Consider the following 24,356-nt stretch of genomic DNA (forward strand, 5'->3'; position numbering starts at 1 on the left):
ACCCTCAGGCAGCTCTCCCTGCCACTGTCAGTGACAATGCGAGTGTCAGTGTCTAAGAAGGGTAGAGCCCGTGTAAGCACATTAGCCATTCCCTTCCAGGCTCCTTTGCAAGCTTTCAAGAGCACCAGAAAGTGCTACAGCCCTGCAAGACAATTAGGGCTGAAATAGCTCTTTATTCCAAAGAGAGAAAGTCCTCTATTTGAAGAGAAAGTCCTGTATTTGAAGAAAAAGCTCATGTGATACAATCATGTGATTTTAAATGATCACAAGGTTAGGTAACTTGCCCCAAAATGCCCAGTTGATAGGAGGGATAAGAGGAACCCGGAATTCCTCATTATAGATCTGGTATTGTTTCCATTCAAAAGGAGGCAGGGGAAGCAGCATTGACAGGCTGACTCTTGACACTGCTGACCATGTTTAAGTGGGAGGCTTCCCAGCTCTTGGGGGGCTGAGCCATATCCTCATCAGTTTCTCATGCCCAGTGCTGAGTTTGGTGTCCCCAATCTACAATGAGTACTTCATCGTGTGCTGAACTGAACTGAGAGCCAGCCGCCCCTCCCCTGTCCAGTGACATCAGACAGGCCATGTGTCTTCTTGTCTCTTTCATGATACTTCCCATCCGTCTTTGCCAATCATCACTCATAGGGAATGGCCTAAAGGGGAGGCACAGAGAGGAGAGAAGGGGTTAGAGGCCACCAAGTGTGATTGGTGTTGAATCTCAGCCCTCTCCAGGGCGCCCATTTGTCACATTTAAGGTCTCATGAGACTCCTGTAGTCTGCCTCTTCTGCATGACTCTCATCAGCCCTTCTTCCCAGCCTGGGCAAAGTTAGGGTTTCTAAGTCCTTGCGGGAATTCACCTGGCTGTCCTGTACCTACTTGTATGAATCAAGGCAACATGATGTCATTCAGGTCAATCTACAGTGTATTCTCAAAACATTTCTTTGGCCAGTTCTTTTGCTAAATTTTCTCTAATCATCCTTTATCTTTTCTTCTTTCTCCTATTAGATTTTTTCCTTTAGGATTTTTTTTTAATCTCTCATATCCCTAGCATAATGCTGAATAGCACATAATTAATGGCTCTTTCCATCTCATTCTAACGTGCATTTAATCTAAAAATATTTAATGAGCACTTACTACACAAATCAGATGCTACACAATTTCTGTGAATAATTACCATGTAGTGGCTCATTTAATTCTTGCAAGAGCTAATAGTTTGCACTATTGTTAGCTCCATTTCACAATAAGGAAACTAGGGTAGAAAGAGGTTAAGCAACTTTGCAAGGTCATACTGAAAAGTTGTGAAGACAGCCTGAGCCCAGTGCACAGAATGGTTATGCTCTGTTCCCTCTAAGACAAGCAGCATTTTGACTTTGTTGTGGTCCACAGTTCAATAATGACAATAAACATAGGAGAAATAATTTCAGATAGTGACAAGGGGTCTGAGGACCATAAAACTTCACAACTTCATGATGTGATGGAAGAGAAAGGAGAGAGCAGTTGTAAGTTGAAAGTCGGGGAGGAGCCCTCAGAAAAGACCACACATTTGGTCTCAGGTCAGTCAGAATCACCTATGTGAGTCTAAAGGGAAACAGTTTTTCTCCTCATATACACTCTGTTATGGTACAGATTAGTGTGAGTGTGTGGCCACCAAGGATCTGTATGTTGGAAACTTTGTCCCTACTTGGACAGTGTTGGGTGGTGGTATACCTTTAAGAGGTGGGGCCTCTGAGAGGTCTAGGGGGAAGGGGTGACCTAGTTCTCTTGGATTTCTCAGTTCTTAAGAGAGAGTTGTTATAGAAAGAGCACTCCTGGCCCCCTGTCCATGCACTGACTTCTGAATGGCCTGATCTAGTCGTCTTGTCATTGTGGTGCCATTGGTTGTGATGAGACACAGCCAAGGAGTTTCTCATCGGAGCCAGTGTCATGCTATTTGGACTTTCAGGTTATGAGCTAACAACCTCTCTTAAGTACTCAGCCTCGGATATTTGGTTATAATAACAGAAAACAGACTAATAACCTCACAACACAGAGTGCTTTTGTGTGTGCGTGTTTCTCTTCTACACACCAAATAGTTCTCCAGCTGATACCAATGGGATATCCTGAAATTTAACTCAATTGTGATACTGTAACTGGAGGGTAGTGTCAGACCCCACAGGTTTGAGGGCTCAGTCATGCAAGACTGCCCCCATTCATATGCCAGTGACAAGCTCCGGGTTGTGACCTGAGCTTCTGACAAACCTGCTATAAATCAGGGTTTTCATAACACACTCCTTGGATTTGGATAATTTGCTAGGACAGCTCACAGGATTCAAAGAGATGCTTTCCTTACGTTTACCTGTTTATTGTAAAGAATATTATGAAGGATGTAGAGGAACAGCCAGATGGCAGAACTGTGGAAGGAAAGCTATAGGGAAGGTTTATAGAGTTTCCATGCCCTCTCTGCCCAGGTGTACCACCCTCCAGGCACCTCCTCATGCTTAGCAATTGGGAAACTTTCCAAACCCTTTTGAATTTTGATGGTGTTTCCATTAAGTAGCCATGATTACATTAGATTATTGGCTGTAGGTGGTCAGCTTGACCTTCAGCCCCAGGTTGAAAGTCTCTCCCTAGTGACCAGCCCCAGCCTGATTCTCTCCAGGGGCTGTCAGTCACTAGCCATCTCATTAGCATATAAAAGACACCCTTATCACTTTGGAGATTCCAAAGGTTCTAGGAAGTCTTAAGTCTGGGACCAGGAGAGCAAAAGTACCCTGGGGTAAGGAACTTCTGAAGAGAAGTTCCAGGAAGAGGGATCAGGAAATGCAAAGGCCCTGAAACAGGAAGCTGATCATGCTGGCCTCAAGCACCCTCCCAACCGCGGATCTTCTTGCCATCAGTTCACACGTATCTGATGAGCTAAGCTGTGCTGAACTCAAAGAATGCTAGAAGTGGAAGAAACTTAAAGATTGCCCAAAGTGCTGATTTTTAAATTTTTTTTTTTTTTAGTTGTAGTTGGACACAATATCATTATTTTTATTTATTTGTTTTTATGTGGTGCTGAGGATTGAACCTAGTGGCTTATGCGTGGGAGGCAAGCACTCTACCACTGAGCCACAACCCCAGCTCTCAAAGTGCTGATTTTATAGAGGTGACAATAGGTGTCAGAGAGGTAGCACCCAGTATTACTTCAGAGAAGAAAGAAAGGCTGCCTTCTGAGTCCTTGCTTTCGGGGCATCTTGTCACCCTGTGCAGCATTAGGCATGGCTTCAAGGGGATGTTCCTGGTAAGCATGATAGTGTGGCTATGGGGTGTCTTCAAGGTCAGTTCTTCATTCTAAGTGTCCCAGGCTGAATTGCTTATTATTTTAAGCCCGTGTGGATAATATATGTGTCCAGCCCACCTCTTCAGCACTAAATAGGAGCTTTGGTTGTTTTATTTCTCCCTTAATCTCAGAAGGTGGTCCACTCAGGCCACGGACATACAGGCTTTTGACCTGATGCAACCTTATGTGTCTCTTAGTGTGCGGAGACCCTACTTGGCTTTGGAGGGCCTTTCCAAGCCTAGCCCTGACTGTTGGATGTGGCTGGCTGGCTGGCTGGCGGGATCTATGTGCAAGGATAGCTCATGCCTTCTCTTTCTGGCTTTTGATTGGTAATGCTCAGCCTTGCTTAATATTCTTGCCAAATATAGAATTCAACTTGATGGCTTGAGGAAGTTGTTGCTATGCTTTTTGTGAACTGAAAACATTAGTTCGGGAAAACACTTCAAATTTTGAGACTGACATTTGATTCTTTCTCCTACCACTTCCTGAATTCCCTCAGCCACTGCCCTTTGACCTCCAGATCATACAAAGTTGCATAATTGTAAGAACTGTTTGGACATGGGGGAGTTCATTCAAAGTAAGCTAAGGCTCATAGGACGAATTTGGGTACTTCCATACTGATATCAGAGATGGAACCCAACCCGGGATTCACTTGTCTAACTTTGCCATGTGCCCTGTTTGCCCACCCCCTCTTGTCATGGATGTTTCTAGATGACCTTTTGTGAATGCAATTTCCAATGGGAATGTTTCACAGTAGAAGAATGCTCTCTCTTGAGGCTTGCTCTTGACATTTCTAGAGATTTATTTAATTGGACTTTACTTAAATCCCATCAGGAAACATATTTTTGCTGTGAAGTTGTGATGTGTTTAATTTGGGGTCTAAGATAAATGTCAGTCCTTGAGGGGGGTGAGGTGGGGGGTGGGCTATTAAGCAACAGTCTTCCTTTTGTGCTGTGGTCTGGTTTAATGAATAGCTTTACTGGGCTTTCCTCTGTTTGTTTGTTTAGCAATGCTTGATTATTTAAACTTCTTTTGCACTGAAAAGCGGAGAATGTTTTCCCTCTCTTCAGAGAATTAAGCAATAATGCAGAGTATCTGGTTGAGCTCTTGGGAAAAATATGGCTTTGTGTTTTACAGCACCCTGCTCCTGTTAACATTCTTCTCTCTTCAGCCTTGCAGTGTGATCTCATGGATTTTTACCCCCTCCTTTAATCCATCTTGATGGATTACTCCCGGTATGCAGCTACTTAGTAAGTGGAGAAGGTGGGGCTTTAACGTTGTATAGAGTAGCCTCTGGAACACAGAGACAGCTAGGATTTTCTTGGGTGCAGGGAGGAATTGAGCCAATGTTGATCCACGAGGAGGTTATAGGTAATGAGGAGTGATGAGTCTTTGGGAAAGAAATGGACTTCTAGAATTAAAGTTCTGAAAGGCTCTGGGGATTTGCCTCTTCCAGTCATGGAAGGTAGCCACCTCCATCCTCGCCTTGAACCATTTCTGGCTTCACTTCTTTAGTTGGCTCACAGGCTTTGGTATGGCTCTTTAAAAATAGATATGATATTTCTAAAAAAGTAAGCTTAACTAGGAATTAAGATTAAAAGTGGGGCTGTATTAGTCTGCTTGAGCTATGTATGAATTAATTTTCTGTTTGTATAACAAAATACTTGGGGCCAGATACTTTATAAAGATAAGAAGTTTATTTAGTTCACAGTTTCAAAAGTCAATATGGAGTGGCTCCGCTTGTTGCCTCTCTAGTGAGGGCTTCTTTGTGGATAGCATCATCACTGTGGGAGCACAGGCAGAAGAGATTAGGCAGCAAGAGAGGCAGCTGGAGGGATTCTGGGACTAGGCTTGCCCTTTTATAATGATCTGTTCTCACAGGAACTAACTGGTGTCTCAAGAAATATTTAAGGAACCACATTCAGCCCTTCAGGGGCAACACCCTGGTGACTTAAGTACCTCTCATTAGGCCTCACCTCTTCAGGGTCCTGCCACCTCTCACCATTACCACTCTGAGGAGCAAACAGTCAGCACATGAGACTGGTTAATACACTCAAACCACATCCAAATTGTGACCCTAGTGTAAGTAAGGGAGAGTTATTTTCTCAGAGCTCTAGATGCTAAAGGTCTCCACTATGGTAAGGTCTTGGTTCCCGCATGGTCAGATCCTTATGAGGGCTCTCTTCTTGTTGTGAAGTCACCTTACAGTGTCCTTACATGGCAGAGAAAAACAAATATTTCTTTGTTGTCTATTCTTATAAGACACTAAATCTGTCCTGGGGGATCTATCCTCATGACCTCACCTAAGCCTATCTCCTTAAGGCTCCCATCTCCAAATATGAGCACTTTGGGGGATTAGGAACTCAACATAGTAATTTTGGGGAGACACTATCAGCTTATAGCAGAAACAAAAAAAAAAATGCATTCATGGAAAGAAAGGGTAAGAATGCTGCCCAAGTTTTGGAGTATATGTCAATTGCCATGTTAGTAAGCTTTCTGTCCCTATGATGAAATACCTGAGAAAAACAACTTGAAAGAAGTAAAAAGGTTTAGTTTGGCGTGTGGTTTCAGAGATTGCAGTGCATGGTCACTTGGTTCTGTTACTTTGGGCCTGTGTGGCACACTATATCTTGGTGAGCAAAACATGACGGAGGAGGCCTTTTCCCCCTATGGTGATCAGGAAGCAAAAAGAGAAACAAGAAAGAGACAGATCCTAGTATCCCCCTTTGAAGGCACACCCCAGTGACATGACTTCCTCCCACTAGGCCCCACCTCCTGAAGGTTTTAGTGCCCCCTGTATGTCCTCTGGCTACCCTCTCACCCTTGCCATTCATTGTGCTTCCCTGTGTTTGGGTCCTTTGAGTCTCACAGGCTCCTGAGTTCCCTGCCTTTCCTTGTCTGGGTGACTCCCTCCGCTCTACGCCACTCACAAGCCAGTTAGTCCCTTGTTAACCCCCACAGAGGCCGGTTTAATTAGTCCCCTTTCATAGCACCCAGGAACTCAGGGCAGATTCATGGTCCTTGTCCTCGTTTATAATTGCCATCTTTAATTTATCAAAGATCCAGTGTGTCATCGATCTCCTCCACTGAGTCCTGACTGATGGGGGGACTGGAGATGTCCATTGAGAAAATCCCAGGCTTGAGCCGAGTGTCTGAGCTTGCCTTCCTCTCTTGGAACTGAGTGGTTTGAGCTAATATTGTTGGGTAAATCATGGACAGGGAAGGTTGGGGCAGCCAGAACTTGGCCATCCCTCCTCAGCCCCCCTGTGCTCCCCTGTGCTCCCCACAGAGCGCGTGTGCGCGCGCGCACACACACACACACACACACACACACCCCTAGCTTATCCTTTGATAGGCACACTTCCTAGTAGATAGTGATTCCCTATTGAATCCCAAAGCCTTATCTGAAAGGCAAACCCAATCACTTTGTCTAATTGTCATTTTTTGGTTCCTGGGTGTGGAGCTCAATCTAGAGGTGGAGGGACTCCTGGCAAAAATGAGGACTCCTCTGACTGGGCCTCTGGGGGCTGGGATGGGGAGTCAAAGGGACAAGTGGACCCACCAGAAATTCTGCTGTGACTTTTTCTCTCCAAATGAGGCCCCAAGGGGGGGGGGGGAGATCAGAAGGCCCACTCCCTACCCTGCTGGCTGGAGTGACTTGGAGAAGTCAGCTCTGCCCATCCCCATCTTCAGGTACCCACAGTGAGACCGGAAAGGGGGGGGGGCTCACTCCCTGTGGCAAGAGGGGACTGTGCTCCGCCACTTAACCCTGCCACTCTTCAATTTTTTAAGAACAAATCTGTGGATGCATAGACAATTCAAGCGCCAAAATAAATATTCCAGGTGGAATCTCACTCTCTTATTTTTTTTTCCCATCTCCCCCGATGGGTTTATGGGGTTGAGGGACAAAGGCTGGGAGACCAAGACCACCAGGCTCCTGAGGAGGAGGCCACAGGCTGCTCCTCCTCAGTCTCTCAGGCTCCTGCCAGACCGGAGCGGGCTGCGAGCTCTGGGAACACGGAGATCTTACCCTTTGAATCCTGCGCACATAAAAGTCATCTGCTCATTAAAATAACACAAAGCTGTTTAATTGTTGTCTTTGTGGAAAATTACACGACTGTCTTCAGCTGTTGCTTCTGGCAGTGCTTTCTGTTCTAATGTAAATAAATGAGGTAACAGATTTAAAGGAGCAGGCTGTATTTACATACTTGTGAAGTATCCTCTCCAACAATCTGCCTGTGTTATTCACATACACACAAACACTGGTTACTCTTGAAAGCTTTAAAGTAGAAAGGGTGAGGAAGGGGACCTCTGAAGCTTATCTCTCCCTTTGGGGTACTGACTAGGGACTTCTTTTTTTTTTTTCCTGTGAAGACTGTGCCACTCTAGCAGGCTGGAGTTTAATCCCCAGTCCTTTTAGGCATCAATTGTGTAGGGAGGGGAATTGGGAAGCCCAGAGGCAGCTTCTGAACTTGGAAGGTGGGGCCTTAGGGCAGAGGGCAGGATCTTTGTAACCACTGACAGAACATTCCAGGGTCTGTCCCTCTTGGAAGACTTCCAAGGAAAGCTTCATTTTCGATTTTTATAAATCATAGTTCTCGAATCATTTGGATTTTTCTGACTTAGTTCACTTTGGGGGGGAGGTCAATGTTTAGAGAAGAATTTTTAAAAATATATTTCTATTGAGGGAATTGCAAAGTTTTTAATCAAAGAGAAAGCCATCTATTACCAGAATTCCTACCACAAGCTAATAATTGAAAATAGTTGTAAAAGCACATAGAACCAAAAAAAAAAAAAAATCAGAAGAAAGCACACTGCAAAAGATACTGGTTTTTTTTTTTTTTTTTTGCCCTTGGTAAGTGCATTCATAACCAAGCATTAGCTTATTTCCAGAACGCTAGATTTTCTAGTGGACCAAAGTGTTGAGGTGGAAAGGACTGTGCATAAACTAAGGGAAATAAAAATAACTTGGTGATAGAGTTACAGCAGCTATATAAACCATGTCTGTTTCACAGGAGCATCCGTAAATTGTTTGTATTTTGTCCAGCAGAAAATACAGAGAAGACTCTGAGCTCAAAATTGAAGCAAATTATAGAACAGGTTTTTCAGGGATTTTCTTTTTTCTCTCAAAACATTACTAAATACAACTTGGTTAGAGGAATGTCCTAAGAACAGGAGTGATCTATGACGGGAAGATGGTTTTATGAAGGGCATTTTGGAAGTGATTTCTACCTATCATTTGTCACTAAAGAAGGCATGAGAGAGAACTTACAAAACTTATGAAATATAAAGTGAAAAGTTATCTCCATGAAGAGATTGCTCCCTAGCTCTGTACCTTTTCTTTATACCTCCTCCTGCTAATTTATCAGCAAATCTCCTGATGTGACTTATGGCTGGATCCTGTGTCAAATGGGCTTAAATAAGAGTAGTAGTCCTGCTCTCCAAGAACCTAGGTACTATTAAAGCTATTCATTTGGATATGCATGAAAAGCAAAATATTTCTAAAAGAACAAGTCTTCATTAGCACAGTTTTACCTGTAGAGCAAGGCTACCTGTTTGGGTACATGGTGGCGCGTTGAAACTAACTTTTTCAGAGAGTGGTCACCCTGAAACAAATTGTGGACCTAAAAATGATCTATACATCTTTCCTCAATAAATTGAGCTGTTCACAGCAATGTAAATATAGGTAATTTTCTATAAAAACTATCTCATATACATAATGTTTCATACTTCTATTTTTAAAATTTTTAGGAATGTATGTGTATACATGTCTGTAAAAATACATATAAAAATAAAATACATATATATGTATATTGCAGAAAATTTGCCCACAATGCATTTTTGCTGTTTGATAGCCCAGATATCTTCTCCCCCACCCCAAATTCTACTGAGGTCTTAGTATATGAAGAACTAAACATAAGGAGGTTATCAAGGGAAACTGCCAACCCCAAGACCTGCATGCCACTTGCTCTTGTATTTGTGGAATCTCAACTAGGCCCAAGAAGACTACCACTGTGGGAGCAGATCTTCTATGGGCAACCACAGGGCCTTTGCCTCACCTTCCCTTCCCTGTACTCCTGCTGGCAACTGCTTTGGCAGATGGTCTCCTGTTCCCCACCTTGCTGAACCATCTGCCCCATCCTTTACAGGATCACCATAGCAGAGCCTACTTGGAGCACTCTAAGGGTAGGTTTAGACTCCACTGACAATTATCATTCCAATAACTACAGGGTTTCAGTGCTTTCTGAAAGAGACCAGAATGGGTGGTGTACACATGATCTCATGAAACCATTATAATAGACCTGAGGAATACTGTCCCCTTTCTATAGTTGAGGAAATCTAGCCTAGAAGATGTAACTGAGAAAGTCGGTGAGTGTGTGGCTGGCCTCCTATTTCAAATCCAGGGCGAAGCTCTGCGTCTTCTCAGGTTGGCTTTTAAGCTACCTGTAGACAACGTGTACCCTACCAGAGAGGCCAGGAGAGGGACTGACATCTTCCCAGAAGACTCAGTAGTACACTGTGCCAGTTAATAAAGAGGAACTCAGTTGGATTCAAGATACTGAGATTTTGGGTTATTTTGGTTTGGGTTTTTTTAAAGGTTTTGAGCTTTTGTCTTTTCATACACCAGACATTTATCAACTGAACCAGGCCACATTGGCTTGAAACCAGTGGTTCTGTGAAATACCCAATTGTACCTGTGGAATGTAAAGATAATTTCACAGAACATAAGAAGTCAAAATAATGTCTCCCTGTTACTCCAGACATTTCTTCTGTTAAGTTAGGTGCCATTCTGCCCTGAAAATAATGAAGTTATTCTGACCCCATTTTGACGGTTTCAGCTTTGGAAACCTTACATCAGCTACAATTATCCATGCTTTGTTCTTCCACCAAGATCCTCCTGCATGTAGGTAGCATCCTAAGAGGCTGCTCCAATGTGCTATAATTTCCAAGGGGGTCCTACAAAGGAGTATGCATGCTTTTCCAGTATCTTTTCCACTTGTGTTATGTGACCTTGTATCCGTATTGTATTCTTTGAGATAGATGATATCATATCTGAACTATTATGGATGTCATCTCTGAACCTCAGAGATGTTAAATAATTTGAAGAAGGTAACACAGGTAATGACTAATAGGAACCAAGATTTTAACTAAGGAGTCTGGCTCTAATCTGTTTCCCTCGATCATCAAAGTACTTTTCTTCACTTTAAAAAGGCTGATTAACCCAGTAGGAAAAACAAGGCGACAACAGGAGTGATCAATGTGTTTGCAGCAAACTTGTACAAAAGTCCAGTTTGAGACTATACACACCCCCTCTTTGGACACTAATTCTGTTTGCTGACCTTCCGAGAATGTTTTCCTTAAAGTTCCAGAAGGTGCTCACGTCCCGCTTAGCATAATAACCAAAAGGTTGTGCAGAAGTGCTATTCATCTTTAGATGTGGGAACGTTTTGTTTATGGATTCCACACGTGGATGAAGGTTCTTCGACTCTGCAGCCAGAGAGCATGGCTTCCGAATCACACCACAGAGGACCCTTCTGTTTCTAAGGCTGCAGTAGTCACAATAGCCATGGGAACTGCAGTGCACCCACAGAGAAAGGTTTCCCCCTAAAACTAGAATCCATTGCTTCTCTGGGACAGTCGCTGTACTGACCTCCTATTGGAGGAAAAAAAAAAAAAACAGGTGGGTGGTATTAATATGTATTTTCTTTGGGTGTGCTGGGTATTCTTTACTGTTACCATTCAGAATCAGTGTGCTCACCATGCTCATTTTGGCAGGGAACCTAGTTTTGAGATAAGATTTGAAAATGTCCCCCAGCATGGTTGCTCATGTCTCAAAAACATTTCCACTGATGACTGCAGGTTCTGGTGTACACAAGGAGGTTTAGTGTTTGGTAGGGATTAGGGGAAGAAGGAAGGGAGGGAAGAAGAACAGTTTTATTTTAAAAATTTAGTCCTCCTATGGAAAAACTAGGAATCCAAAGACATGTAATCTTTATTGGGAAAGTTAGGACAAATAAATTGTCCTAATAAAATATATATCCTTAGGAAGGATAGGGAGCTGTTGTTTTTTTATGATAAAATTATATTATTCAAACTTTAACACTTGATGCATTTATAATCATTTACAATCATGTGATCATTTACAATTATTATGAAGCAGATTTTTTTTAGATCTTTATTATTCTATCTTTTAGATCGTTAAGATTACAGTTTCCCAAAGTACTGAAAGAAAAGTGCTTCCTGTGTACTGGACATTGTTATAAAGTATTTTGTATTTATTAACCAGTTTAATCCTTACAAATTCCCACGAGGTAGGCACTGTTATTATTATTTCTGTTTTACATATGGGGAAACTGAGGAAGAGAGAGGTGAGAAGCCTTCCCAGCATCTCACAGCTAGTGTTTGACTAGGGGTTGGACCCCAGCAGCCTGGCCTCAGTGCCCCTGCTCTTGATCACTGCACATGAGCACAGATCAATTGCAGGGGAGACCTGGGTGATGGTACTGGGGTAATAAGAGGTTAATTATCAAACATCAGGTTGTATGTCAAAACCTTTACATAGACCTCTTCTATCACAACCCTAAGGGTACATGATATGATATCCACTTGATCAGTAAACTGAGGCTTAATAGGAGAAAATGATTTGAAACCTTTGTAGGTCTCACAACTCCCTAGCCAGCAGAATTACAATGATAGCCTGGGTCTATCTGCCTCTAACCTCTGCTCTGATACCACACCACACTGCTTCTACCTCAATGGTTGGTTAATTACTATTTTGTAATATTCTCATATAGTAACAACAAACATAATTAAAGCTCTTCATTAAGCAATCAGGCAGGATGGCCTCAGGTGGTATTTGATGGGATAGGGTGGGTGGAAATTGGTTCTACTCATCCCCCTCCCCCACAGCTGCCAATTCCACTCACCCCACCACCACCACGAAAGGAAAAAAAAAAAAAAAAAACACATTTTTTTTCCTGCAGTTTTCTCTCTTAAAAAAGGCACTGCAAACTACTACTGGTTCATTTGCTTTCAGTACTATCCAGAGAGATTTTTAACAGTTGTGTATAGATGTGTGTTACCCTTCAATGAGAACTGATGCTTAAGTTGATGAGCAGACTGGAAATTGGACAGGAGACTGTTTCTTTAGACCCTCACTGAGAATGTCCTTGTCTCTAGCTTATATGTTTGAACTAAAAGAGCTCCTGTGCTATCTACTCCCCGTTCAAATAGTTTGTGAACAGAGTTCTTACATGGCTCAAACATACATACAATACACACATAATTTTGCACCCTGCGATTTGGAGCTTTCTGTGTGTGTCTGTCTCAAATTCCCTCCACCCCCCTCTCCCATGGGTTTTTTTCCCCAATTAGGCAAATGGAAGGCCCATGCCACCTGTTAGCATTACATCATTGGCTCCCCAGAACACAGTTGCACCAAAGGCCTTAAACAAAGTAGTTCTTCTTGTATTGTTTGCACTCAAAGAGCTGATATCATGCCAACTGATGTCATTGTATGTCTTTGTGTAACTGCTATGGCAACTGGGCAGGTGGGGAGCCTCCAGCTGATGTCATTGGGAAAGGAGGTGTAGAGACAGAATTTTAAAAAGCTCTATGCTGGTTTTTTTTTTTTTTCTGTGTGGGGATTTCTGGCATGCTTTTTAATTTATTTTATCTTTTAACTCACGAATTACAGCTTGAGTACTCTAAATAAGAACAGAGAGAAATTTTTCCCCCACTGCTTAGAGGATTTCCCACTTCTTTTGAGAACTTTTTTTGGGGGGTGGGGGGATCTTTCCTCTCACCGTATGTAGAAAAATGTCTCAACTGATTTTTTTCTTAAAATAATGAATTGGGCTCTCATCATAGAATCAGTGTGGAACCATCTACTTGTATTTTGTGGAGGCAAAGCTGAGTAGATTTTAAAATAACAGAGTGCCTTCTGAGCTTATCATGGTAACAATGGCTAGTTTTTATTTTATTCTAATTTTTTAAAGTATTCACTGATGAAGTTTTTGTGTTTTTTTTTTCTTTATACTTAAAAATTCTCTTTGGGATCACACTTTATCATTATTTCATAGCATAATAAATAACAGTATGGGCAAAGTTTAATTCTGGAAATCGGTAAGAATGAGTTAATATTTTATTTTTCTTTTCAAAAAACAAAAGATTTTACTTGACTCATTTTGGATGATCATTATATGACCATTATGGCCCCTTTGAATTTTTTTTGGATTGTTACCATCTCTTAATGACAAATGGATTTCTCTGTCTTGCACAACTGTTTCAGTGTCCATTGCTTGTATACAGACATGATACCTGGTCTAGGCTATAGTCTGGACTTCCCCCTGTGGTTGTCACAGATGAAACTTGAAATGGAGAACACATGTTAGGGTCAGAAGCTAGCGGACAGATAGACTTCCTGTCCTTGTTTCAACAGAACCATATCCTATTCATCCTTGTGTTTTCTGCCTGAATCCAAGGACTATCAAGACAGACACAAGGCATCTATGGGAATGAATGTTGTATTTTGGTGGTTTTTAAAAAGCTAATAGGAGTTTTCCAATTTCCCCCTCTTTTCAAAGAGAAAGCAAGAGGATATCTAGTTTTTGTCTAGTCAGAATTTTAGAGCTCATTCAGTGCTAATAATGTCAATTCAGATTTCAGAGCCCTAACATGTATACTATATAATTTAAACCTCATAATAATCCTTAGGGTTCATTTATCTGTGCATTTAAATATAACATTAAAGGAAAATCAAAACATAAAGTATAATCTATATATTTCCTAACATTGTGTGTTCTCTCTGTCTCTCTCTCTCTCTCTCTCTCTCTCTCTCTCTGTAGTCCTTCAGCTTTTGGTGAATTATTGTTGAATTAGCTTTTTTCACTTAATGCTAAGCAGTTTCTTTGTTCATTTATACCTTTTCATAACTACTCTTAATGAATGCATAATAGTCTATGGAATGAATAAAATAAAATTTACTTTCTTTTTAATTTTTATTTTGTTGTTTGCTTTCCTTTTTCCATTAGACTGATAATGCCATAGTGGATGTCTTCACGTATCTAGCTGAAGGTCTTTTGTTAAATGATTTTCCTAAGATAATTTCCATAAGTGAAACTATAGTTGGGTGGGGAATGTTTGCATTTAAAAATTGTCGAAACAGGTACAGCTTAAACTTTTTATGATAGACCCATAACTCTTGGAGGCAGAGCAGACGTTTATGTTTAAAGTGTATTCATAGATCCATTAGAGGTTTCCTGAGGGGTTTATATACCTAGGGCCCTCAAAACTCAGGTTCAAGGGATCAAGCTACTCCACTTCCCTTCTACTGGAAGTCAAGGCTGACAAATGTCAGGACGTGCAGGCAAAAACATCAGAATGAGACCTTAAGAATGATCTCCCCTGCCCCTGCAACCCTGTCTTATCCTTTCCAATCATTTCTCAGCTGCTTCTACCTTTGGACATTCATATAAATAATATTTATAAAAATAACTAACATTTGCTGAGCAATAGTATATGCCTGACGATATGCTAAATATATTTATTTTTAGACTCATATTCATACTCAGAGATAGATACCATTACCCTCATCTGAGCAGAAGAAGAACAGAGAGGGAGGAGCTTGCCCAAGTCACAGAGCCAGGAAGGATGGCATTGGGGTTATAGCCATGGTCCTTGCTTGTAAGCCCTCTGCTATATTAGGAGCAGATGTGGTCTTCCAGGTAAGGTGAGCATGAAGGTGCAAGGTGGCACGTGTGCAGGGCCAGATTACAGGCAGAAGTTCTCAGCCAGAGGATGCCATCCATGCCTTCCTCTGCTCCCAAAGTGCAAGGTTCTATATAGGCCACTGAGCATATGGCTTATGGCTCTTTGAGGCAGATCACATTTGCAGCTGATGAAATTGCCTGATGCTCATTCCTGAACGACATGCCCCACTTTGTATAAGGAGCACGTTTCTAGAGTCCTCCATGCAGAGAAACACTCTGAAGCTGGTCCTGGAAGCTCCCCAAATGGACTCTTGCATTTTGGGTTTGGGGTTTATACATACATAAACATCCATCTAAGCAACAACGTACTCTGATTCTTACTGTGAAGTTGGCATTTTCTGCCAGCTTTGAATTCTTAATCTTGCTTTCTGTATTTGTGTTCCAGGTGGACTTAGTAGTTTTAAGCAGAACCATGAAAACCTCTGTGACAACTCCCTCCAGCTCCAAGAGTGCCGGGAGGTGGGGGGCGGTGCATCTGCGGCCTCGAGCTTGCTACCTCAGTCTGTCCCCACCACCCCTGACATCGAGAATGCAGAGCTGACGCCCATCCTGCCCTTCCTGTTCCTTGGCAATGAGCAGGACGCTCAGGACCTGGACACCATGCAGCGGCTGAACATCGGCTATGTCATCAACGTCACCACTCACCTTCCCCTCTACCACTATGAGAAAGGCCTCTTCAACTACAAGCGGCTGCCGGCCACCGACAGCAACAAGCAGAACCTGCGGCAGTACTTTGAAGAGGCTTTTGAGTTCATTGGTAAGAATCTCCATTGGGAGTCCTTGTCCTCTGCCTTCCTTTCCCTCTGGCTCCTGCTTTGAAATCAAGTCCAAGGTTTATTCCTGTGTTCCTCAGAAACAGCTGCTCAGAGGTGTCTTGGGTTCTGTCACCTAATGCAGCCAAAGTGTCCTCCTCGTTCTTAACATATCAGAGCCATCAGGATGGACATAAAAAAATAATTTGGTTGACATCTGTCCAACTAGAAATGCCCATCCCTCAAATCCTCAATGGAAAAAAAAAATGGTAGTGGTTAGCATTTACGTGCTTTAAAATTAGAAGAAAGGAGGGAAAGTAAGGAGTTGAGGATCAGAGCTGGTACTGCTGCTACCCAATCTGCCAAGTCCCCTCAGAGCCCTGCAGGACATGAAATAGAGTGAATATATCACTTTCAAATGCCCATCTCTCCCTAGCACCCTACTCAGCCTTGTTCACCCAGAGTGAGAGGTGATTGCATTTCCTTACCTTGAATTAAACTAAGTTGCAGTGGGTACCTCTTCACCTGAGGCTGAGGTACAGGTAGAATTTGCTGAAGGGTTGTTCTGAAGAAACTTTTTCAGACTGGTAATGCCAAAGTGAACCTCCTTATGCACTGCCTCATCCTAGAGGAGGGAGAAAGGGATGGGGTCAAGTTCTTTCTCCCTTTCTGCTTTGTCTCGGTTCTGAAGCACTTGATAACAAAATGGAGAGGACGTCAGTGCCGGTGAGATGATATAAGATTTCCTTTGACAGTTTGCAAACTCAACTGAAGCAGGAAAGATCAGATTAGATAGCCCTAGGAGAACAATTCAAGCAATAGCAGGCTCTCATCTTTAAAAGGAAGCAACCATCAGCCTAATCCTAATTAAATTTTGTTACTTCTGCAGCCGTGAACTCTGCTGTAAGACTCGGGTGATCATTTGGAGAACTCTAGCATATAGCAGACACTCAATAATTTTTCCAAGGGACTCTAACTGCTATCTTGGTAAAGGGCTGGCCCAGTACTTTTCCTCATTATTGCAGCAAGCTGTCATTGGCCTTTCTCCCATCGTGTTTGATGTTCCGTAGTCAGAAAAAAAAAATAAAATATAAAAAAGCCTCAGGTTTAAGAGCCTACTGGATTTGCTGAGGAGCTGACAAGCTTTGGTCACATTGCCCAACTCTTTCCTTTGCTGATTGTATCTTCAGTGTAGGACCATGAAGTATTCAGTTTGGAAGGAAATTCAGACTGGTGGCTGTGCTCAGATAAGTACAGTGACTTCTCCAAGATTCTCCGAATTCTAGTGTTAGAGAAGCAGTGGGGATCCAGGGTTCTTGATTCCCAGGCCATGAGCCTTTCTACAAAATACCGGAACAGTGTTTGTAATGCCCTATTAATTAATTCCCAGCCAGCCAACATGAGTGTAAAGATGCTTCAGATTTTTTTATTAATAAAATCTGAGCCAGTCCTTGAGTCCTGCAGAAGAAATATTTGTCCCCTAGTAGACAGGGAACTTCCTGGTTGATATATGTCATGACTGTGGTTCCACCTGACTTCATTCCAGGCGGAGGGCGTTGGGGTATCTGCTTCCCATTTAATGAGTAGCATAAGATACACTTGTCCTGAGAGGATTTCAACCCAAGTACTCACATTCCTTATAGATTACTCAGGCTTACATGCTCTTTAGAAGGAAAACAAAACCAGTAACAAACAGCATTTAGCCTGAAAGCAATTCAGAGTCATAACTTGCAGGGCACAATTTTATTTTCATTGTTATCCAATAAGCTAAAATCTCATAGTGTGGTTTTTGGAAAACAGAAGGTGTTTAACATCATAACCACTCGGTGCTTAACACAAACTAAGTGGAGTCTAGGTTTAGAGCTTAACTGTGCCAGCATATTCCTGAATCAAATGACAATATTCCCATATTCTCTGAATGGGATACCTGGTTTTGTTCCCATTATTTAGACAGGAGCTTTGAAGTTCTGGGGACTCAAAATTCTGAGCCAATGTGGGAATTCCTCCATCTTGCCGATCCTTGCCATATTGGTGCAGCCTCCATGAATGCAAGGGGGATTTTGAACACTTAAGAGAGGGCGACACTCTGGTTTAAACCATAAGTCTTTAAACTCGGCCATAATTGACTTTCCTAGTGAGAAGCTAAAATCTCTCATCCATTTAATGTCTGTTCCTAAACTAAGCAATTCTTTTTTTTTTCATACATAGATGGGATATAATTTCTCATTTTTCTGAGTGTACATATTGTAGAATCACATTGGTCATACAGTCACATACATTCATACAGTAATAATGTCTGTTTCATTCTTAATCCCCACATCCCCTGCCTTCCCCTCCTTTCACTTCCCAATTCTGTAGTATAAAGAAAGAAATGTGCTGGACATGGTAGCACATGCCTACAATCCCAGGAGCTCAGGAGGCTGAGGCAGGAGGATCTGAGTTCAAAGTCAGCCTCAGCAACTTAGGGAGGCCTTAAGCAACTTAGCGAGACCCTGTCTCAAAATAAAAAATAAAAAGGGCTGGGTGTGTGGCTCTGTGGGAAAGTACTTCTGGGTTCAATCCCCAGTACCTCCCCGCCACACACACTCACACACACACACACACACACACACACTAGATATTTGACAGAGGTACTACTTGATTTGCAGCTTGCTTAATACATAAGCCCATTCATTGTGCTGAAAGTACAGCTTCAGCTTCTGTCCTGCCGTGAGATACTGTTCCGATGAATGCTTCCTTTACTCCATCTCCTCTCTAAATGTAAATATGTAGCCTCTTGCTCATGCTAATACTGACTTTAGCTGGTTCTGGAAGTGCAACCTAAGCATGCAGAATTGACTAGTATATTTTTACTTAATTTTAAAAACCATTTAAATTTATTCTTTCTCTACCAAATGAAGCCTGGGCAAGTTCAGGTCCTTGTTAACCTGTCTCTGTCCATCTCTTTCTCCTTCCCTTCATCTCTTCTCTCTCTCTTTTCAGAGGAAGCTCATCAGTGTGGGAAGGGGCTTCTCATCCACTGCCAGGCCGGAGTGTCCCGCTCTGCCACCATTGTCATCGCCTACCTGATGAAGCACACACGAATGACCATGACTGATGCTTACAAATTTGTCAAAGGCAAACGACCAATTATTTCTCCAAATCTTAACTTCATGGGGCAGTTGCTGGAGTTTGAGGAAGACCTAAACAATGGTGTGACGCCACGCATCCTTACGCCAAAGCTGATGGGTGTGGAGACGGTCGTGTGACAGTGGTCAGGGTGGAAAGGATTGCTGCTCTCCTTTGGGGGTGCGAAAAAGGAAGGAGGATGGGTTCTGGGCCCCCCCCCCCTTTTTTTAGTTGGGGGTAAAGTTTGTGAATGGAAACAAACTTGTTTAAAGACTTTATTTTTAACAAGTGTGAGAAGACTATAACTTTTGATGCCATTGAGATTTACTTCCCACAAACTGACAAAGCAGGGAGGTTAAAGAGGTCATTTTTTTTTTAAGCCAACAATAAAAATATAATAAAACTTGTTTCTCCCCCTTTTCCTTTTAAGCTTTTTGTAGAGTTTATGACTAAATAGTCTGTGCAGGTTCATAGACCTAAGATCCCATAATACACCATTTAAAAAGAACCAAAAGTAAGTAGAAAAGACATTGGATCATGAGGACCTAGGAGCCACCTGGGCCATCCATATAGGAAATAAAAACCCAACCCAACCAAGCCCTGCTGTGCTCCTTGGTGCAAAGAGAAGATCAGGGCAGCTTGAGTGGTCTAAGAACCCTTCACGTATTCTTTAAAGAAATAGAGAATAGTGTTTTATGCTCTGGACTTTTCTTCCCCCCCCTCTCTGGGTTGAAGAGACTTTTTGAAACAACAAGGAACTGACTGACCATTATACCATAGGCCTTCACTGGCTCTTGTGCAATAATATGGTGTTTTGAGTGTGCAAACAAGTTAGAGCTGGCAAGTGAATGATAGACAAATAGTGCAAAATTGCCAGCTTGGAGGTAGAAAGAAATTCAACAAAACCAATTACTTTCCTTCCCACCTTTTTCCTTTTTTTTTTTTTTTTGGATTTGATTCTGGTTATAGTGCCATAAACCTTGTTACATATGTATATCAGAATGTAAAAAAAAAAATGACAAAAATTTATTTAAAAATATTTTTCGCAAAAAAAAAAACAAAAACAAACTTTGTGTGTTTCTGTTGATTGTGTAAAAATTTATTTTCATTATATAAATGAAACTCATTCTGAGATGTGTCGTTTTTGCCCACTCTTTTTTACTTCAACTCAGGATCAAGCCTCTCTTACCTCTGGAAGCTTGTACATATGACATAATTAGACGTAAAGCACATGTTTTGACATAGGGAAGGGAGATGAGGGTGTGAAGCAGAGAATCTTCAATGAAGCTGAAGATCTCCAGGGTTGGTCTGCCCAGTTATGAATGCCCTCCATTCCCTATTATCCTCTCCTGTCATCTCATCCATAAGTATAATTCCTCTTACATTGGGGAAGCCCTAGTTAAGGTGACCTCAAGAATGTGAGCATTCTCATCAGCCTTTGAGCCTTGATAACCAAATCACTGCCTGATGGGTTAGAAGTCAATGATCTCTCCCAATGGCTAATTGATAACTGTTTGTGACAATCTGCCATTTCTGTCTCTAAAGTCCCCATTGCCTTCATTGCCATTTATTCAATTGACATCTTTGGTGGCATTCACCGGATAGTGCATTTGCAGCCATTTTTTTGTCCCCTAGTCTTAGCAAGTCAGACTCAGTTTTGCAAGCACAACTTACCTATAGCAGCACTTAGTTAATGTATCACAGGGTTATCAATCCACAGACAGGTGGGGGTAGGGGAAGAATACAATCCAAACATTTCCTGTTTTACTGAAGTATATGTCTAGAGAGACTTAGCCACAGGGAAGATTTGCAACAAACTGAAATTTTCCAGGTCTGAGTTAGAGTTGAAGAATTCTGGCATGTCTCATGCTACGTGACTATATTTGACAAATATTTTTGTGAACATTTGCTTACAAATGTTATAACAATATTTTTTGTTTATTTTTAATAGATTTCTGCTTACAGTTGGATTGATTTTTTTCTTTTATTAAAAGTAGAGCTTGAATTTAACAGGAATTAACAGCTACTTGAGATTATTTTAATTTAATGTAAAGTGTTAATCAGTTAAAATCTGTTACAGTATTTTCTACTCTTTACAATTCATTAGCAGGCTATTTTCTTGATGTTGGAGCATATTTAAGGAGTAAGCTTTTGATACATAATTGATGATTTAAAATTTGTAGCAATTTATCAGACTCTTTTTTAAATCCAAATGTTAAATTTCTCATAGTGTGTAAAGTGCTTTCTTTCAAAAAAAACAAAAGAATACAGTTTCTGTTCTTGAGCTACATGGAAATGATTTATGTTTTTGGAAGTTTACAATTTCAAGAGAAGGCCTGTCTTGGACAGACAGGAATTCTGCCAACCAGCATACCAAGAATTCTGAAAGGAACTCAGGTCTTTTCTACTTATCTGCTTTGGGTCACTTAGCCTCTATTTTTTCAAGAGGAATTTAACCACTTCATGAAAACAATATGGATTAACCAAGCCATTGCTCTAGAAACCAGACTTCCCAGGTTTCTAGGCCTCACTAGTTGCCTGGGAACTTTAGTACTAAGCTAGGAAATAATCGTGTCTTTGTGAGAAAGCAGAGTCACTGACCAATGCAGGCATCATTTTGTGCCAAATGAATTTAACGATTTAATAGAATAATTAAAAGCATTTAATTTAGGCATCACCGTTCACTTAACTTGGACAGACCAGGATCTCCACCACCTCTCTATACACATATTTCAATAGTTGGCACTTCTCCAATTAGTGAATATTAACCAGGATAGAGAGTTCATATTTTGTGGAACTTATACCAGCTACTTTTGGACCAAGATGGGCAGTGTGGGAGGTAACTAGGGGAAGATGACAACAAAGGACAAGGAGAAAGAGATATGAAAGGAAGACAAAACCCAGCACTCACATGTTGGCAGTAAGTAAATAGGGAGAGATGAACCACTGAGAGCAATGAAATATAAGAAGCAGAATAATAGAGTAAAAGAAAAAGCTGTGTTGGTAAGGAACTAGAACTTGAATTATACTCCAAAAATGAACTAGGAATGCTACTAAATTGCTCTAACTAGATCCTCCCTTGTGGAAGGTAAAACATCTGGCAAGCTGGATGGAATAAAGATCAATCAATATTGACCTTTGCCTTCTTTTTGGACAGGCACCTGCAAACAAGCCACTTTTGCACATATTTGTGGGGTTTTCTTCCCAAACATGTAGCATTCAATTTCAGGTGTTTGATTTGAAGCTCTGATCAGAGACAATTGTGTATGTGGATTGTAGGAAAGAAATAGTAGAAAAGCAAGCACTGGTGCCCAGAAGATTAGCAATAATAAAGTATTTAGAAAAAAATAGTGTCTAAAATGACACCTATCTATGGATGACTTTCAGCCTTTTAAGTTGGTAGGATATGAATGCAGTGCTGTCCACAGCTTCTGATTTCTTCCTCTGGGACCACCTTTGTCAATGTTTCCTGCAAGATGTGTGTATCAGGATTTGATCAGAAGCAAAAACATTAGAAGATGTGGAAGGAGTTTATTCTAGGGAGCAGACATCAGGCAATGGTAGAATCTAGTGAAAATCTAGTGCAGAGGGAAAGGATTGCCTCTATGATGGCCTGAAATCTCTGAGTCAGTAAGGTTACCCGGGAGACAAGTTGGACATGAAGTACCAAAGAAGGAATTAGGAAGACAAAATAGAACCCATATCAGCCCTTAACCAACCTTAATGTGAGTTATTTGAAGGATCTAGTGTCCTTTGCCATGGAACTGAACACATAACTAGCACAATCAACTTTTAGGGACAACTTTAGGAGCTGCAATCACAGCTTCTGACCTAAAGTGAGCCATGGGACCGGTGAATATGTGTGCTAGTTAAAATAATTCCTGGGGCCCCCTTCAAAATATAATGGCTGCTGCTTCAATTCTGCTTTTCCAGCCTCCTGCACATTTCCCTTGGGGCTAATCCAGTGTGAAACGGAAATGGAGTTCTGAAATATAGTTTTGATTTAGCTGAGGTGATACTATATAAAGCCACCATAGTTCATCCCTTGCCAACTATACTTCTTTTAAACAAATATAACATCCAAACAAAGACGTGAGTAAAATGCTGATTACACCCAATAAGATGCATCTCCCCAACACAGGACACAGAGCCCATTTTGTAACTTTATTCATTTGGAGGTGGTGTTAAATCCTCAACTAGCTGAGATCCACTCTCCATTTGAAGTCTGGAGATATAAAGATGTTTGAATTTTGTCTGCCAAAAGATAGGCTGAAACCTGAGGCCTTATAAATATGATCTTATTTGAAAATGGGGTCTTGGTAGATGTACTCAAGTTCATAAAAGGTTATACTGAGTTAAGATGAGCTTAATTCAATGACTATTTCACTGACTAGAAGAGAGAAATTTGGACCCACACACACATATCCCCAAAATGTCACATGACAATGGAGGCAGAGATTGGAGTGATCTTATCTCCAAACCAAGGAACACAAATGATTACCAGTAACCACCAGAAGCCAGGAGAGAGGTAGAACAGATTCTCCTTTAAAGCCTCTTGAAGCGAACTGACCAGCTAACACATTGATTTTGTACTTATAACCTCCAGACTATATGAGGATAAATTTCTCTTATAAGCCACACAGTTTGTGGTACTTTATTACAGCAGCCCTAGGGAACTAATACAAAAGATAATTACATTGATCACATTTTATATTAGATGGACAACAGGGAAGGAAAAAGAATTGGTAAATACATTTTATATCAAAATAATAAATATAAGTGTTACCATTCTAATTTCCATAACTGATCTTGTGGCTGTACGTGGTATTTATAACTTCCCTTGTTGCTACCCATTCCATATATCCTTTGTCCTCAGCAAACATGTCACTTGGTCACGGTGACTTAAATCTTCATTTTTGAAGGATCCAGGCCTTGGCAACTGGACTTGTATTGGGTCATTTTCCATATACTTTGTTACAGTAAACAAGGTCCTCACAGAACGTGAGAGTAAAAGAGATATCCTTGAGTTCCAGACATAGCTCTTACTATGTTACAGTTTGCTAGTAGTTCAATTTCCTTTCTGCTCCCCTCCACTCTACCCCTGTACTAGGAATTGAACCCAGGGCTTTGCACATACTAGGCAAGTATATATCCCCAGCCCCCTCCTTCCTTTTGAAAGCCACAGTCATTCCATTCAGTAGAGCAAAACTCTGCTTTATTTGTTGATTCTTTATCATGAGGAGCCCAAAGTGGCCAGCACACAGTACCAACTTCCAGCTTAATGTCATCACCGTTATATTTCCCTATAGAAGCATCTTTCCCTTGGCAACCAAGACTTCTAGACAAGCAGAGCATAACATTGAGGGTGGAGAGAACAAATTTTGCAAGTGAATCACTAGTGGCAATAGTGAGAGGAAACTCAT

The 24,356-nt window shown here is 41.4% G+C and overlaps 1 protein-coding gene across 1 annotated transcript in view; it reads left to right on the plus strand.

Moving 5' to 3' along the window:
- Window positions 1–21,221, plus strand: part of Dusp10 (dual specificity phosphatase 10) — a 39,256-nt gene extending 18,035 nt beyond the window's left edge. Inside the window, 2 exon segments of the mRNA XM_015483618.2 lie at window positions 15,459–15,830; window positions 18,808–21,221. Coding sequence (XP_015339104.1) covers window positions 15,459–15,830; window positions 18,808–19,073 — 638 coding nt within the window. The 3' untranslated portion in view covers window positions 19,074–21,221.
- The last annotated feature ends 3,135 nt before the right edge of the window (window positions 21,222–24,356 follow it).

The sequence above is a fragment of the Marmota marmota genome, unplaced genomic scaffold (genome assembly GCF_001458135.2).
Source record: "Marmota marmota marmota unplaced genomic scaffold, marMar, whole genome shotgun sequence".
NCBI lineage: Eukaryota > Metazoa > Chordata > Mammalia > Rodentia > Sciuridae > Marmota > Marmota marmota.